At 41.8% G+C, this 16,992-nt stretch overlaps 1 protein-coding gene across 3 annotated transcripts in view; it reads right to left on the bottom strand.

Annotated features, from left to right (window-relative positions):
* sgsm2 (small G protein signaling modulator 2) overlaps window positions 1–16,992 on the bottom strand; it is a 104,130-nt gene that overhangs the window by 79,298 nt on the left and 7,840 nt on the right. For all 3 annotated transcript variants that reach the window (XM_085379831.1, XM_085379834.1, XM_085379833.1), the window contains exon 2: window positions 15,325–15,400. In XM_085379831.1, the coding sequence (XP_085235957.1) occupies window positions 15,325–15,400 (76 nt within the window). The remainder of the gene's footprint in view (window positions 1–15,324; window positions 15,401–16,992) is intronic.

The raw sequence follows: 16,992 nt of genomic DNA, 5'->3' as shown, positions 1-16,992 counted from the left end.
ACACATATACATATATATATATATATATATATATATATATATATATATATATATATATACATATATATATATACATATATATATATATATATACATATATATATACATATATATATATATATATATATATACACATATATATATATATATACATATATATATATATATATATATATATATATATATATATATTATATATATATACACACACACACACACACACACACACACACACATACTAGGGGTGCAACGATACACAAAATTCACGGTTCGGTTCGATTCTTTGGTGTCACGGTTCGATATTTTTTCGATACAAAAAAATGTTCATGCTTTTTTAATTTGTCATTTATTAAAATTATAAATATATATTTTAACTCAAAAGTACAGTTTTTAAACAACAAAATAATAATAAAAAAAAAATCTATCTGATCGAGAAATCCCTCATCTTTGGAAAAGAGAGTTTATTACAGAGAAATGTCTCTTTCCAAAATAAAAGCTATACTATCCGCTTCTTCTGGGCTATATTCTCAGCAGCATATTAAACATATCAGGTCCCCATAAGGAGAATCCTGTGCTAACGGCTGTCTGAATGACTCGGCTAAAGTTTGTAGCATGCGTGCTTGTTGTTTTTGTCTGCTTCCACTTGTCTTTGCACTAGGATGCTGTCGGCGTAAATGTGCAGTCATATTCGTTGTGTTCCCACTAGTGCTGTCAGCGTTAATCTCGTTGAAATGACGTTAACGCCACAACACGGCAAATCTCCGTTAATGAGCTACCGCGGATCGCCCCGTAGCTGCGCTAACGCACTATTTCCCACCAATGGAACTGAGCATTGCGTGGCACATCCAACATACTGTTTTACTTTAGTCCATGACTCGCTTACCTTCAGGGTCATACGTCACATGAAAACCAAAATAGTTCCAAAGGCCAGATCTGAATGAGGGTGGGGGAGGTTCAATTTGCCACGTTAGTTTCTGTCTTGCTAGCTTGCGCTGCGCTCACTGGATCTGCGCTCGACAGTGCAGCCTAGGCAGAGTAGTCGAACGCAGATCCACTGAGCGCTCAACACAGACAGCATCGTCAGAAGGAAAGTTGATAAAATAAATCAAAAATGTTGTATTGTTCGATACATATGTGTACCGAACCGAAAGCACTGTATCGAACGGTTCAATATCGATACGAGTATCGTTGCACCCCTAATATATATATATACAGATATCTCTGCCAAGACGGTGGAAAACTAAGTTAACAGCTTGGTTAGCAGTTATATATGGTAGCAACGCAAACTAACACTGTGAATTAACACTAACAGTCGGGGTGGGTCATGATGATGTTTATGTGCACAGTATTGTTACATAATAAAATTAAACCTAACAGATGTTGGACCTTGCATCGAGCTTTCTAACCAGGTGCTTGAAGCCATCATTTGCCTGTAACAGCATCAGTAAATTTCTATCCACTGTTTGCTCTCCGGTCATTAGGACTGAAACATGTTTGTCGTTTCCACCTTCAGTTGTAACAGTTTTGCAGACTTTAGCTCCCCTCTCAGGCTCTAAACTGTCATTGGAGGATAACTGCTGCTCTTGCTCTCAGACATGCCTCAGCTTGTCTCGTTGTTGTGCGTGTGCTATGGAGCTTCACTATATTATTAAACCTGCAAGGGGACATTTTTTTCACAGGAAAATTTATATCAATATTACAGTGGGCAGCATGATATATGATATATGATTTGGCATAGGCTTACCTACCAGATTAAAACCCTCTTTTAAAAGTGCTCCAAAATGCACCAACAGTGCAAACAGCAGAGCTTCAGTTGAGTGACTCAAACTAGTGAGACATAGCAGACGCTGACCAGCAACAGCTGCCAGTGCCAACAGGTCTTTAAACATAGCAACCGTTCCCTAAATTTAAGTCTCATCCGTATCCAGATGGATGAGGGGAAAACCTCAGAGGACACTGCACTTACAGAGGCTGTAAACATGATTTCAAATGCTGTGAAGTCGGATATTTTAACAGGAGAATTTATGGGACTGACTCACTTTGGAGCCAGTCTCAAGGGCACAGTATAGGAAATGCAGCTTTTTTATGCATTCGCTTGGTTTCAAATGCTTGCTTAAAGGGTGGTGGTGGTGGTGTGTGTGTGTGTGTGGGGGGGGGTCGTTGTCTTACACAGACTGCTGTTGTGATTTGGTTGAACCTCATTTTTCTGCCCAGGAGATTGCTTGTAAAACCAAATATAATATTTTAAAATGATAAAATGATAATATTTTATCATTTTAATGGTTTTCAAAACATTTAGCCTGCATTAATAATTAGCCAGCTGGTTAGCACTGGCACGTTTATAGAAGAAAAAATAGAAGCAACAGGCTGTAAAGAGAGAGAACAGCAACATTTACACTTTGACAAGTCTCCGTGAAGGTTTGGATGCACTTGTTCCAAACCCGGCTCTGTTCTCTGTGGGCTTTGTGGGAAGGAGAGAAGTTAAAAAAATAAAGTTTTACAGCTTCCTTTCAGGTCAGCGGGCGGTGGGTGAGAGATACTGAGTGAAGTAACACTGTGAGACTAATGTTGGCTGTTTTCTCTTCTCTGGCACTGGCTTCAGTATTTCTCTTCACATTTTTACTCGTATATACTTACCCATTTATATTTTATTGTCATACAAGCGCAATCATAGGCAAGCCAGTGTTATGTATAATACCCATTTAGATTGCTTGCCTTCCTACATGTGCTAATAATGGCATTTATCTCCTTACAGAGGTGTTTTCCTGCATCAGCCCATCAGATCGTGATTGACTATTTATGGTCAGTTAATATAGATGATCACATTTACAATGAAAAAATCCTGGGCTGTCTGAACAACGGTGCTGAGACCGGTTAATCAGCACCGTTGTTCAGACAGTTTGTGCATGTACACACATACGCTTTCATGTTGCAGCTGCAGCCTGCACACTGTGATGTGAGTGAAGCCAGAAGGATTACACAGAGTGGTGCGTCTCCAGTCACGACTCTGCTCTGACTCTGATGTGCAGTCTTCAAAGCCCTTATTGCCTTTTGGCCCTCTGCTTTTTCATCGGTCACCACTTACGGTCCTCGTATACGTATGATGTTGCTCTCTTTGGACGCGTGTCGGCTGCTGTGTCGTTACACTCTCGGTCACGATCTGCATTAGGATCGTGATCTTTCATCCCCTCTTCCACAAACTGATCGTGGAAAGCAACATTGGGTTATAGCAAATTAAGATTCCTGGAAGATGGAGTGGAGTAATGAAGTCACCAGCAATACAGTCAATTAAGTCAATTAGAGAGGCATCTGTGGTGGAACAGAGTGAAAATAGCCAACAGTTAGTTTCAATTAATATCAGGTATTGTGATTATAAACTGATTAATTGCCTTGTCTATAAAATATGAGGGAAACAGTATAAGTCGGCGTAGCGGCCCATAATTGTTGTGGACAGGAAAAGTGTTCAAATCACCAGCTAAGCTCTGTTTTTATTCCAGCCCTCCATCCATTCTCTTAAACACCTGTCCAGCAAAGGCTCGACTTAAAGCAGATTAACCACCAGGACCTTAGAGGTCCAGGACTTAGTCATGGCCATAACTGTAGACTCTCACATGTACAGTCATGGCCATTTTCCCAAAAGGTTGATTCGGTTCATCTGGACGTTTTCAGTGGGAGAAACATTTCGTCACTCATCCAGATGACTCCTTCAGTCTCAGCTGACTGCAGGTTTCCGACCTTATAAACAAGACATTTCCACAGTGAGTGAAACACACCGAACGAACAATGGGCACTGAAAACGTCCAGATGAAGAGAATCAACCTTTTGGGATTTACTTACCTGGATGATTGAGCGTGCATCAAGACCTATTAAGTAATCCACCCAAGAATCTGCTTAGATCAAGTGTTTGGTAGTTTTTTAAAATAATTTTATTTGATGTTAAAAAGAACATTTTATGCAAGCACATTTTCTGAAGCAGAAGTATCTACTTTCCAATAAGTGTCAGACATGCAAGTCCACAATTCTCCAATTCTCACCGTGAATATGCAAAAACATTCTTTAAAACACGTCCTTGGACTGTGGGGGAAACTGGAGGACTGGCGAGATGTCACGCAGAGAGAGATTTTGATCACAGTCCATGTCCAATTAAAATCCATCTGAAAACTGGTTAAATGTGTCTCCCTCCTCTTTCTTCTTTCCTAATGCTTCAACTGTCTCTTTCCTAATTGCTCTTTCTATTTCTGTCTGTTCATCCCTCTACAGTGCGTGGAACCCCAGATGTCCACTGGGTGACAGGTCATTACATGACCGCGACTTTCCTAATGAGCCCATTAGTCGTTTCTGCCCTCTTCCTCAACATCCCCCAGTTCTTTTGCACCACTCGTTGAAACATTTCCAGTTCATCAAATCGTGTACTCTTTCTAACACCCCCGTCACCCCCTCGTTTCTCACCTCCCTGTACTTCAGCCATAACAAAGTGCACAGCTCCACCCAAAGGCCATGATGGCTGCTGTAGTTTGTAGTTACGTACTTTAACTAATGCGGATAACTTTATCCACATTTACAGAAAAAATAGTTTGTTTAAAAGTAATCATTGATTTCTAATATTATCTAATAAGTACTTGATCCCCCTATAACATAGCCAGGATTCAGGTTCCCACAGATTGGCGATTATAATCAGTTAATCAGTCACAAATACTCCTGATCTCAGTGCATAAAGCACATGGGTCCTCAGCCTCAGTGACTCCACCACTGCAAAATCAAAGGGCTGTCAGAGGACATCGGGGACAAGATTGTAGATCTGCACAAAAGTGAAATGGGCAGCAAGAAGCTTGGTGAAAGGATGATAACCGTTGGTGTGATTATTTAGAAATGGAAGAAATATAAAACGACCATCAGTTGCCCTTCGTCTGGAGCTTAATATCTCGCCTCACGACGTGAGGATGTTCACGAGAAAGGTGCTGGATCATCCCAAAATGAACGGAAGGAGGAGCTTGTTACTGATCTGTCAGCTGTGAGCACAGTCACCAAAAATGCCATTAGTAACACTGCGCTGTAATAGAAATACAGTGTCTGCAAGATCAACACAGATGTGCAGACTTGTCTTACGTTTGCCAATGAAGCAGCAACCTAAAGACTTTAGAGTTTCTGCAAAGAGCAATGGGCCAAAATCCCTCCTGGTGACCAACTACAAGAAACACCTTACCACTGTGCTTGCCAACAAGGGTTTCTCCACCCAATACTAGGTCAGGCTTTGCTTTGGAATCAAATACTTATTTCCTCAATGACATACACATCGAGTTATTTGGTTTTTATGGATTTTCATTCTGTTGCTCTCCATTAAAACCAAACAAATGTAAAAAATTAGTACAAATTGGCAAACAATTCAGCTACCCGGTCATGAGTATAGCTGAACAGGCTGAACTGGTCTTCAGTTTTGACTGTAGTCGGTCAGACTACCAAGCTGTTCTTAGACTTTCAATGCTGGTAAAAAACAACATGGGACATTTCTTGACATGTCTTTATCATCATAAGTTTGTGAAGTTTTGTCAGGTTTTTGCACATATGTTAAACGTTGGTTATTTAATTGGTGCAGAGGATACATGTAGAAGCACATCTGTACACATTTTAAGGCCATTCAAAGCAGCATTGAAAAAGTCATAAAATCTGAGAGGCCAGAACAAAGACCTGTCTGTAAGGCGGTCAGAATCAGGTCTATACGATGAAAGACTGATATTCAAAACAGGCCTGCAACTGTGCTCAACACAGACCCACTGACAATCTGTACAGGTCAGCTTTTAATGGAAGATAACATCATCTATGAGGAGTATGGCAAATAAAGACAACTGTAATAACTGGGAAACATCATCTCCATCATTAACCCTGTCAGGCCTGAGGCATCATCCGTAATAACCATAAACCCAGGTTACCAGACTATGTTCTTTTTGGATTTGGACAATTGTTTTTCTCAAGTCTTTGCAATCAAGAAAAAAAACAGTTTACGGCTGCGTCCACACGTACACGGGCATTTTTTTCTATGCGTTTGGGCCTTTTGTCCACACGTAAACGGCGTTTCGAATCACTGAAAGAAGAGATTTTTAAAAACTCCTGCCAGGGTGCAGATTTTCGAAAACTCCGTCTTTGTGTTTACGTGTGTACAGAAAACAGAGATTTAGTCATGCGACGTCAAAGGTGTGCGCCTGTCTTGACGTCACGCTGTGCACCACGTTATTGCTAATGAATTTCTCCAATGGTGGACAAAATACTGTTGCTGTCAATCTGACCATCTGCAGTTTTTACACACAGTTACTGTCCCTCCATTTAGAAAGACAGAGGTCAGAGTGAACTTCAGACGTGGCTTCAGCACAGACACTCTCACAACCCAAATCCTGACGCCAACATTGGTTTTGGACGAGATCAGGTCGGTGGTCTTTCTTTACTCTTTCCCTCTCAGGCTTCCACAGTTCTGATTGGCCAACATTTCTACATGGTTAGGATTACATCGCCACCTGTTGCTTTAGCATGTTGACAGCGTTTGACTTAGTTTTTTGCATTTACATGTGAACAAAGATATTTTTTCAAAACTGCATGTGTGGACAGGATTTTTTTTTTCCCAAAAACATGGCACTGGTTAGGGTAAGGGGGAGATAGCACTCAGACCTCAGCATTAGAAGTCTCTCAGTACCGAGTCGTACATGACTTTTCTCTGGTGATAACTGCTCTGTAACAAAGGTACATGCTTTGCTCTGTAGGCCCCAAATAATCTCGTATGACGAGTCTCTATTCCCACTGCTGATTTCAGTTATGTATTCTTCTGTTGCTCTTTGGTTTTAATCAGTGGATTAGTGGAACGGTGCAATCCTGAATGGTGTTCTAGCACCTTAAATCTGACAGACAGGTTCTAATGCAAAACAGTAGCGAAAGAGTCAGTCTGTCATGTGCTGCATCCAGATGGTATCCCAGTGAGAGCACGGAGATACTGGATCCTTGCAGGGCAGTCATAGTGCATACGTAAATAAATCCAGTCCCAGCACTCATATCTAGCACTAAAGACTGACAGCTACTGCTGAGTGAACAGAAGAGGAGTAACGTGTTTTAAGTGGCAGATAATTAGAATACGTTTCAAACAGCTCAATAAATATCAGCAAACACAAAAAGGTAGGGCTGCTCAATTAATCGAATTTTAATCTCGATTACGATCTGGGCTTTCGACAATCATTAAAAATGACCGAGCCGATTATTAGCCCCTCCCTCGTGGTTTACTCTCGCGCTGCTCCGTGTGGCAAATGGGTTGGCAGTCAGACGTGGATCAAGTAGACACAGTGTGTAAACTTTGCTACGGTGTAGCTGCACCACAGAGCAACACTGCAAAGTTCACTAAACATAGATGTTCACATTTTTCATTTATTTCTTATATTGCAAACATTTGCACTGTTACGGGTATTTACACACTATTTTATATTATTTTTTAAAGTCATTATTCAATACACTGTTATTGTTAAATAAATATCGTCAAATAATCGAGATCTCAATGTCAGTGAAAATAATCGTGATTATCATTTTTGCCATAATCGAGCCGCCCTACAAAAAGGTCTCAGTGTATGAGAAAGATGAAACTATCACACCAATATTTAATTATGGAAGATGTAGTATATACTGGAATTACAGCCATAACTATTACATTGTGGGGTCTTTACCTTGCTTTTAAGTTGTTATGATTTGGCGACATATAAATAAAACTGAATTGGAAACATAAATAAGAAAATATAAAACCTAAACCAAAATATCAAATATTTGAAAATGTTTTACTTTTCAGTTCATCAACTGGCAAAATTGAGGCAATAGGTTGCCAGTGTTTTAAGGTCCAGTGCAGCTGCTTTCAATAATCCGTCAAGTGTTGTGCCCCCCCCACAGCCAAATTCAGTATGTGTACACAGAGGTTACGAGAAGGTTTGATTTATTAGCATGTGTATTTATATTTTAAAGACAGTGTGAAAGCAGTTACATTTTAATATTAAAAACAAAATGTTCTGGTTTAATGTCAAGACAATTTCTTAGCATCTCTTTTTATAAACACATGCGCAGTGCCCAGTCCTGGGCACGATTTTCTTTTGAGATTTTGTGTGTTGAATGCGCACACACACACACACACACACACACACACACACACACACACACACACACACACACACACACACACACACACACACACACACACACACACACACACACACACACACACACACACACACACACACACGGCTAATACGTATGACACCATAACAAGTAATGCTTTTCACAAAACAGAAATCACACTTTGCACAACTCGACTCCCCCATCCAGGAGGCTAATGAGGGAGAGTTATATTATCGGTCTGAAGGTTGTGGAGACGTTCTGGACTCCTACACATAGAAACGCACAGGATGTTTGTTGGCTAGTCTCACTGTGTGGTTGGAGTTGACTGTTGTATAACTATGTCTATGTATAACTGCAGTAGATACCAGGGCTGACACCAGCTCCCACTGAAATTCTTTGGTCAGCCAAGCTGAATGGCTCATTAATATCAATGCAAGGAAAGGAAGAGGAAGTGCACTAAAGAAATGTCTTTGCATCAAGTTTCCTTCTCTCTAATGAGCTCTGGGTCTTGTGGAGGGGATGGAGGAGGACCCAACAAGAGTCCCGACAGGCCACTTAAACACAATGGGTACTTTGTGCATCAACTCTTCAAGTATTTCTGTTTTCATTTGTATCAGAAAGGTCAGTCACACAAGATGTCAGCTGCTGCTTTAGGGATGGTATCATCTATGAATCTTCTCTATGGTCTTTCTCTTTTTCTCCGGCGTGACAGCTTCATACTCGATATCCCTCCTCAGTCTAACGTTATCTCCAAACCGCTTTGATGCACTCATTTCCACTCTTGTCCATCCTGGTCTTCCTGTCTTTTTGTCATTGCCACCGACTCCATACATCAGAGCAGGTCCCACAATCATCCTGCCTATACTGGTCACCTCTCTCGTGCACCGTCCTCTGCCTTTAGCGGCTGACCCCAGGTTTTTAAACTCGTCCACCTTCACTGCCTCACCTATTTGCATCTTCACCGGCTCATCTGCCCCCCCTCTCGTTCAATTGCATGCATTCTGTCTCGCGTCTACTTTCATTTCTCTTTTATCTGGTGCATAACTCAACCAGAACAGATGCCCGATGTACTTTCACCCCCACCCCTGTATCTTCCCTCAGCATCGTCTTGCTGTGTCCGACCTTCTCTATACTTCTCCATCAACACTCTCACAGTAAACATCACATCTGTAGTGCTTCTTCTCAGAACGACACCATGGTGCTGCTTGCTGTTCGTCACCTTTCCTCTTAACCTCGCTTGAACTACTCTTTCCCATATCGTCATGGCACATCATCTTTATCCCTCTGGAGTTACTACAACTCTTCACATCAGCCTTGTTGATGAACGTCTCCTTTCTTCTGCCTCATATTCAGTTCACCATTCGTCTTTGCCACCTCTCTCTTTGCTGTACTTCATTCCACCACCGAGTCTGCTTGTCTTCTCTTCTCTGTCCAAAGGATACATCAAACACCTTCTTGGCAGTTTCCATAAAAATTAAATAATTATGAAATACGTATTCTTTGTTTGGTTAATAGTCCCTCTCCACCAAAATAACAAAGTGCTTCCTGTTGGCTTTTAATAATAAAAACAGTGGCCTTCATCAGTAGATGTTAACAGAGCCTCGTGACTCATTCATTTGCAGAGATCATTACTTATCATTACCACCTGACCTTTTACCTTTCACCTTTCCTGAGAACCCCTGAGCTGTAGAGGTTGATAATCAGCCTGCATTACGCTGACGTCACTTATTTAGCCTGTGGGCTTTCAGCCCAGGAGTGATGAGATGAACATGACAGGGTCTGACCAGGCCGCTCGACTCTATGTAACATTTGCAGCAGTTTAGGACATTACAGTGAAGAGGGAGCATCTGCACCGGATTATATTACCAACTGCTTATACACTGGAATATTTTAGCTGCATGAAGAAAGTGAAATGTCCTCAGTCTCTGTAACAGTAAGGCATAGGTGTGCATGTGCATCTCACGACACACTCCATGAGCTGGCATATTATAAGCACGCTCTCTCTCTGCCTCTCGCTCACATACACACATTAACACATTTGCGCATCTGTGGGCCGAGTGCACATTAAAGGTGCAACAGGGTCAAATAGTAATTTCCTTGATGGGGTCGTGTGGGCACACAGCAGATTTGTACAGTCAGTAACAGCCACTTGTGTCACAAAACTTCATGCAAACATCAGAGAGGAAGCTGACGCGTACACTACAGTAGCGGCACATAGAAAACAGGTTTCAGTGCAGTGTGTGGGTCGAAGACAATTTTCAAATCATTTTTGTGTGAGATATAAGCAGCAAAATCGTGAGGACACTACTGTGAAAATCTTTAGCCAGCTCTCATTTCTTTAGTTTTTCATTAATTTAATCATTAATTTATTGAAACATGTCCAGATGTAAAAGCAAAAGCAGAGTTTGCACGATCCCAACAAGATTGGACATTAATATTTGGTAAGACCACCTTTATTCTTCAACATGATCTGAACGGCCTAGCTGAGCTTTCTTGCAATTTCTTTCAAAAATCTTCAGGAAGAGTTCTGTCAGTCACCTCAAGGTGCTTTATATTGTGAGGTAGACCCTACAACAATACATACAGAGAAAAACCCAACAATCATATGACCCCCTATGAGCAGCACTTTGGTGACAGTGGGAAGGAAAAACTCCCTTTTAACAGGAAGAAACCTCCAGCAGAACCAGGCACAGGGAGGGGCGGGGCCATCTGCTGTGAGAGAAGGAAGACAGGATAAAGAACAAACCCACTGAATTTCAGTTCTTATATAATTTGGAATACCTCAGCCTTTTCCCTGTTTCTCATCCTTTAGAATGACTTGCTGATGGACACCCTTCCTATGAGACCAACTGTGTCAGGTCCTATTTTTGAAGGATATCACTTTCACATACTGTTCATCTGCTGCAGAGAGTTTGTTTTTGTTTAGGCCTGAAACATCTTTGGTTTTTATTGGTAGATTCAACTAAAGAAACAGCCTGACACTAACAAAGAGCCTAAAGATATCGCTTAGAATCAGTTTTTGAGCTCTAACTAACTATGTGGCCACTGGTGTCAAATTAAAGCCAGTTCCATTTATTTTAATGAGTGCTAAACCCCCAAATATGTAAATATGATTACATCACATTTCCACCACTGTCCTGTCTCTTCCAAGGCTGGCTTGAAAACAATCCGGACTGCTGTGTGCCGCTGCTAAGGTCTAACAAAAATAATTACTCTTCCTTAAAGATCTGCTTTATTAAATAAAAGAGAAACCACACACTTGCACTGTCCAAGCCCATATATCTAATAAGCAACCGTTTCAACCATCAGCAGCTCCAGATAACGTTATGAGATGCTTCAGGCTCTGTCTAAAATCACTTGAGCAGATTTTAGAGACACTGACTGATAACATCATGCATTTGGCTCTAAGAAATTAATTAGAGTAGCATAGTTACTGCTGTGCTTCCCTTTTATTGCCACCATTCATTTACGGTGACGGGAATAAACGGGAAAAATAGACTCGAACAAAAGTAAAACTTTCCGCTACATTCATAGAAACCACTGCAGTGCAGTTAGCATAAAACAGGCTTTTAAAGAATAACAGCTTGATATAAATTGTTACTGATGGGATGTCAAAATCCCAAATATACCAGTCATTGAGAAATGCAGCTCAGAATACGGGTAAGGTTTTTAAAAAGGAAGCTAAGAAACGTTTTTTCCTACTCTCCTACTTCAGATCTATCGATTCACTTATTTTTCTAAAACTACATACCAGTTATTATGTAACAGGCCACAATGTTTTAAATAAAACCATCTATGTTACTGTGTAAAAGTTCCTTTACTTTTAATCTCATCTGCTCGATTAGTCGAGTTCACTTAGCTTTGTTGAGTTAGCAGCGCAGCGCTGCCGAGACTTTAGCGCCTGTTTCAACAACGTCATTCCAGCCCAGCAGTGACAGGTGAGAGACCTCGCCTCTGGGTGCTGTCTTGAAGAGTTATGATTAAAACTAAGGCTGACAGTTTAATTTCCACAGCGCCCTCTTCTCACATCAGCAGTTAGAAGGACATGCACTCCCACAGCTTGGATGAGGTCAAACATGGTTCTGGCTGTTCTGAAGACAAATGTTGGATCAAGTGAAGACGGTGGATGAGAAATTTGCATGATCCAGTGTGTGTGCACCAACATTAGAGAACAGGCTGCTATTATCTTTAAATGTCAGCACATCTCAGAGAAATGATCTGGTTTCAGCAGTTCGTCCTTCCCAGCAGTACGCTCTGTGCTGAAGCAGCTCGACCTCGAAAAGGAAGAAGCACGTACATGTGCAGCAACATCATGTAGTTACTGCCTGGTTTACTTTGGCACAGGAAATGAGGATCATTTAGTGGCTGGAAAAAACTAGAAAGTTTAAAAATCTATCAACACAACGTTTCAAAAATTGACCTTCCTGCATTTTAAACATGACAATAGCTGTAATTCCTCCCTGGCCTTTAAGGTCGGGTCCTTTCGCACCTCTGGACGTGCAAATCTGAGCACTCGGCCAGACTCGGCGTTCATGTCAAGGATTATTGAGAACGCTGCAATGGCAGTGTTTCACTCAGCAGCCGTTCTTCCTTCTCTTTGCCAACATGAAAGTAAGGTGGATGTGTCGCTGACGTATGAAAGGACATTGGAAATTTTCAAATGACAAGTGATTAGAGCAGGTTTCATGGAGCACTGAAGAGTGCAGCATTTTTAAAGTGTGGGCTGCAAAACTCTGACCGCAGGTTGTAAACAGAACATTTTAATGACGCATTCTCATACTTCAGGCTGCTTCCCTTCTTTAACACAGCCACACTCTCTACTTTAAAGCTTTCCCCGCACGTGACTGAAAACTGTCTCAATGTCAAAAACGACTTTATTGTCGCACTAAAGGTTGAATCAGTTCTGATACATGAGAAGACTTTACACTTTAACATGTGGGCTAAAGGAGTCAGGGATGATCTCCTGAAAATCAGCTGCCTGTGGCTGAGGAGGAACAACACTGCATCATCCATAATACTGAGGAATTCTAACTGAGACTCTACAGAATAACCAGACTGGATTAACTGGATTGAACAATCCTCCTATGAATCCAAAAGGACGGATTCACAGTTTTATCATGAAGACTTCTGGTCCTCGTCAGTCAGTGATAATCCTGTGGACGTGGGGCTTAATGCAAACTAATAAGAATAAAGGAGAAGAAATCGATAGTGCTAAGGTTACTTAAGGCTGAACAACCAGCATGTGCAGTCTGAGTCACTTCTCTTATACTACAGCGTTCCCCCACTGTGCACCTGACAGCAGTGCCACTCGTGTTATCACTGGTGTCGCTGCTTGTGTGGGTGTGGAAAGGATGATCTTATTACTACATCTTAAGTCAAAGAGGTGGTTCTTTGGTTCGGTCAACAAAGCGGACAAGCAGCTGACGTGCGATCCAGACACCTGGGGAATTTTACCAGCAGGCAGCTGTCAGTCCTCAGGCATCATCTAAGGTCCTGCCAGGCTGAACCGTGGCCATCCATCGAGACGCCGACTACTTAGTTTCATTTGAGAAAATTCAACTTTTAATTAAAAAAAGCCTTTTCTTTTCATTTCAGTCTCTGTAAAGCATTTATAATAATAAAGGTTAAAGTAGCATATATATGAAATATCATTTTTCTTACACATATAGATGCGTGAGGAGGGGGACAGGACAAATGGACAGGAGAGCAGAGGGGGAGAGAAATGTGACAGGAGATGAGACAGCGTGCAGGTTACAGTTACTGAGGCTGAGAAGACATGAAGAGATGGAAATACGCTCAGGGAGCATCCGTTTAGGGGGAAAAGCTCTGCCAGATGAGGAATAACTGGATGAATGAATGGCAGCCAGCAAGCCACCAGGTAACACCCAGTGGACACACGATTTCTGATATGTTTAAAAGAAAGAGTGACGTCCATATACCGACTCCTGCTCTTGGGTTTAGATTTTATCTGCTGTTCATATTCAGGGAGACAGAGAACCGTGGAAACAAGGATTTCCGATAGGACAGACCAGAAACACCTCGCCTGAACATCCTAAATGACTCTCCTGATGTGAAGGAGTAGCACCGTGACCCCCACCCCCCTAAAATACCCCACCTACCCTTGAGATGAATCTCATTTCCACTGCTTGTATCTGCAGAATTATTAGTCCCACTATGAACATGTATTTTTTTAAATACATATTTCACAAATGCTCTGAACCACAGCAAATGATTTCTGATCCTTGTCTCACAAGCTGCTCTTCTGGCACAGACCTTGGTCTTCAGTTCACAGGTCGGGGTTTTGTGCAGGCCAGTCAGTAAGACTCACTTTGGTCTTCTGGAGGTAGTTCTTCATCAGGAGTGACGGATGTTTTGGGTCAGAGAATAAAGCAACGACCCAGACTTATCAGAAGTCTCTACGTTTTCTGTTATATTTGGACATTTAATTAAATAGTCAGAGGCCAAAACCTCTTTGGCAGCATTTGTCATATTCAGATAAAATTTTAAAACGCATGTATTTTATTCGAGTTATGGTGCAGTTATATATCTTTATCCCAAGAAAGAGAAGCTTTGGCTGTGAGATCGGTGACTTGGCTGATCTGTAGCTATAGGCGGAGGCAGCTTTGTAACCAGCATGGAAGCTGTGACTCATACAGTACTGCAAGCTCAACAAGCCGGTCAGGAGGGGCAACCCCCCTGTGTCCGGCCACACACACACTTGCACACAGACAGGCTTAGAAAGCTTGGGTTTTGTACAGCCTCTCTATGAAATTAGGTTTCCATTATCTCCATTGTGATTACTAACGTTCCACTGAGACAGCAGCACAGTCACAGTGACGTCAAAGGAAGTCCTTGATGGAGAAGCAGCATTAAGTCACCTGGTAAGGAGTTCAACAAGTTTGAGTGTGTGTGTGTGTGTGTGTGTGTGTGTGTGTGTGTGTGTGTGTGTGTGTGTGTGTGTGTGAGAGAGAGAGAGAGAGAGGCACTGATGGGAAGGGTGATGCTAAATTATGTTTAGTGAGAACATTTTACAGGAGGGAATGAAAATTATATTGACGTGAAAATGTGTCATCACCGCAGCAATTACAGTTTTGATCAAATCCAGACAATCACTATAAGTCGATGCAACATCCTGTGAAGACACACAACTGTACATGTGGTGGAAAACGAGAGAAAAGGAAGAGTACTCACTGCAGAGAGCGATGATGTGGCTGCTGTCTTCGTGGACAAACTTCTTAGTCACTGCTTCCTCCATAATCTGCTTCACCTGCACACAGAAGAGCCGGAGTGACTCTGTGCTAAGAGTCATTGTCTTTAACCTTAACCTTAGAGATGGTAGCTGCATCCAGTCTCACAGTCAAGCTAATCTGCATCGGTTTTACATAAAAGCTACTGTCACAGGAACTGAACACACACACAATGTTTTTCTATGGAACGTAAATTACCCCATTACCAGATATCTATCTATCGATCGATCGATCGATCGAGAGAGAGAAAGAACAACATCGGAGATCTTTGTCCAGAAGAGTCCCAGGAACAGCTAGGATACTGAGCAGGACCGTCAAGCTCCCAGGCCTCTGGTAGAGGACCCGAGTTTGAAGGATGGACCACCCACAGGGGCGAGAGGGGAATTGTTTTTGAAAATATATATAAATAAGAGTGACGCAGTCTCCCCTTCAAATTGTGACACGTAGGAATAACAGCTCTGACAATCTCACCCAAACATCCGCACTGCTGACTTCCAATTAATATCTTGGCATCCTGGAAACATTCAAATGAGTCTTTCTGCTGCTATCTGTTGTGTCTCTGGGGAGGAGAGCCTGAGCGAGTTCAGCAACACTGACTCAATCTGCCGTTCGCTTGTCCAAGTTCGCTCTCTCCAAAAAATTAATTGCAGTCGGTAATTAATCCAGGACGTGTCTGGCACCTCCGCCTGGTTTGGGTCTAATTGATAAACAGAATGGATTTAATTGCTTGTGTGGTTGTGTTATAATGAAGCTCTTACTACAATATCGTTCTTTCGCTCATAACCTTTTCCCTGTATTGTGGAGGAGTGGGAGGTTGTTAAGATTTTAGTAAGGGAGGGGCTAAATCGCTCGATTTGGAGAGCCACAAAAACAAACAGCTGCTATAGACTTGTTGTTCCTGAAAAGAAGAATATGAGGAAGAACCTTCAGTTTAAAACAGCTCCAAACTTTCCTTTTTGCTAAAGCGTATAGTTAGGGCTGGATCAGGTGACCCTGAATCCTCCCTTAGTTGTAGGCTGCTGGGGGATTCCCATGATGCACTGGGTGTTTCTTCTTCACTCACTATGTGTTAACAGACCTCTCTGCACTGCATCATACCTGTTATTAATCTCTGTCTCTCTTCCACAGCATGTCTTTATCCTGCCTTCTCTCTCCCCAACCAATCACAGCAGATGGCCCCGCCCCTCCCTGAGCCTGGTTCTGCTGGAGGTTTCTTCCTGTTAAAAGGGAGTTTTTCCTTCCCACTGTCGCCAAAGTGCTGCTCATAGGGGGTCATATGATTGTTGGGTTTTCTCTGTGTGTAATATTCTAGGATCTACTGTACAATATAAAGCACCTTGAGGCGACTGTTGTTGTGTGATTGTGATTTGGTGCTGTATAAATAACATTGAAATGAGCTGAACAGTCGACAGGTTAAACTGGTCACAAAGAGCTTATACGAGGCTGCACTGAAAACCTGCAAATACAAATAGTCACTAAGAGGTGTTGAGCCTGTGAAAAATTATTTTCTGCATCAGGGTTAAATTTGTACTTGTTAAATAAAACTTCAGTGTGGTAAAAATACATTTTTATTAACTGCTGGAAGGCGAAGCAAACAGCAGTTTCTACTAGT

This window comes from Rhamphochromis longiceps, linkage group LG14 (assembly GCF_057381845.1).
Source record: "Rhamphochromis longiceps isolate RC_006_pf linkage group LG14, R_longiceps_female_GT1.1, whole genome shotgun sequence".
Classification (NCBI taxonomy): Eukaryota; Metazoa; Chordata; class Actinopteri; order Cichliformes; family Cichlidae; genus Rhamphochromis; species Rhamphochromis longiceps.
This window is presented reverse-complemented; position numbering and strand designations above follow the sequence as displayed.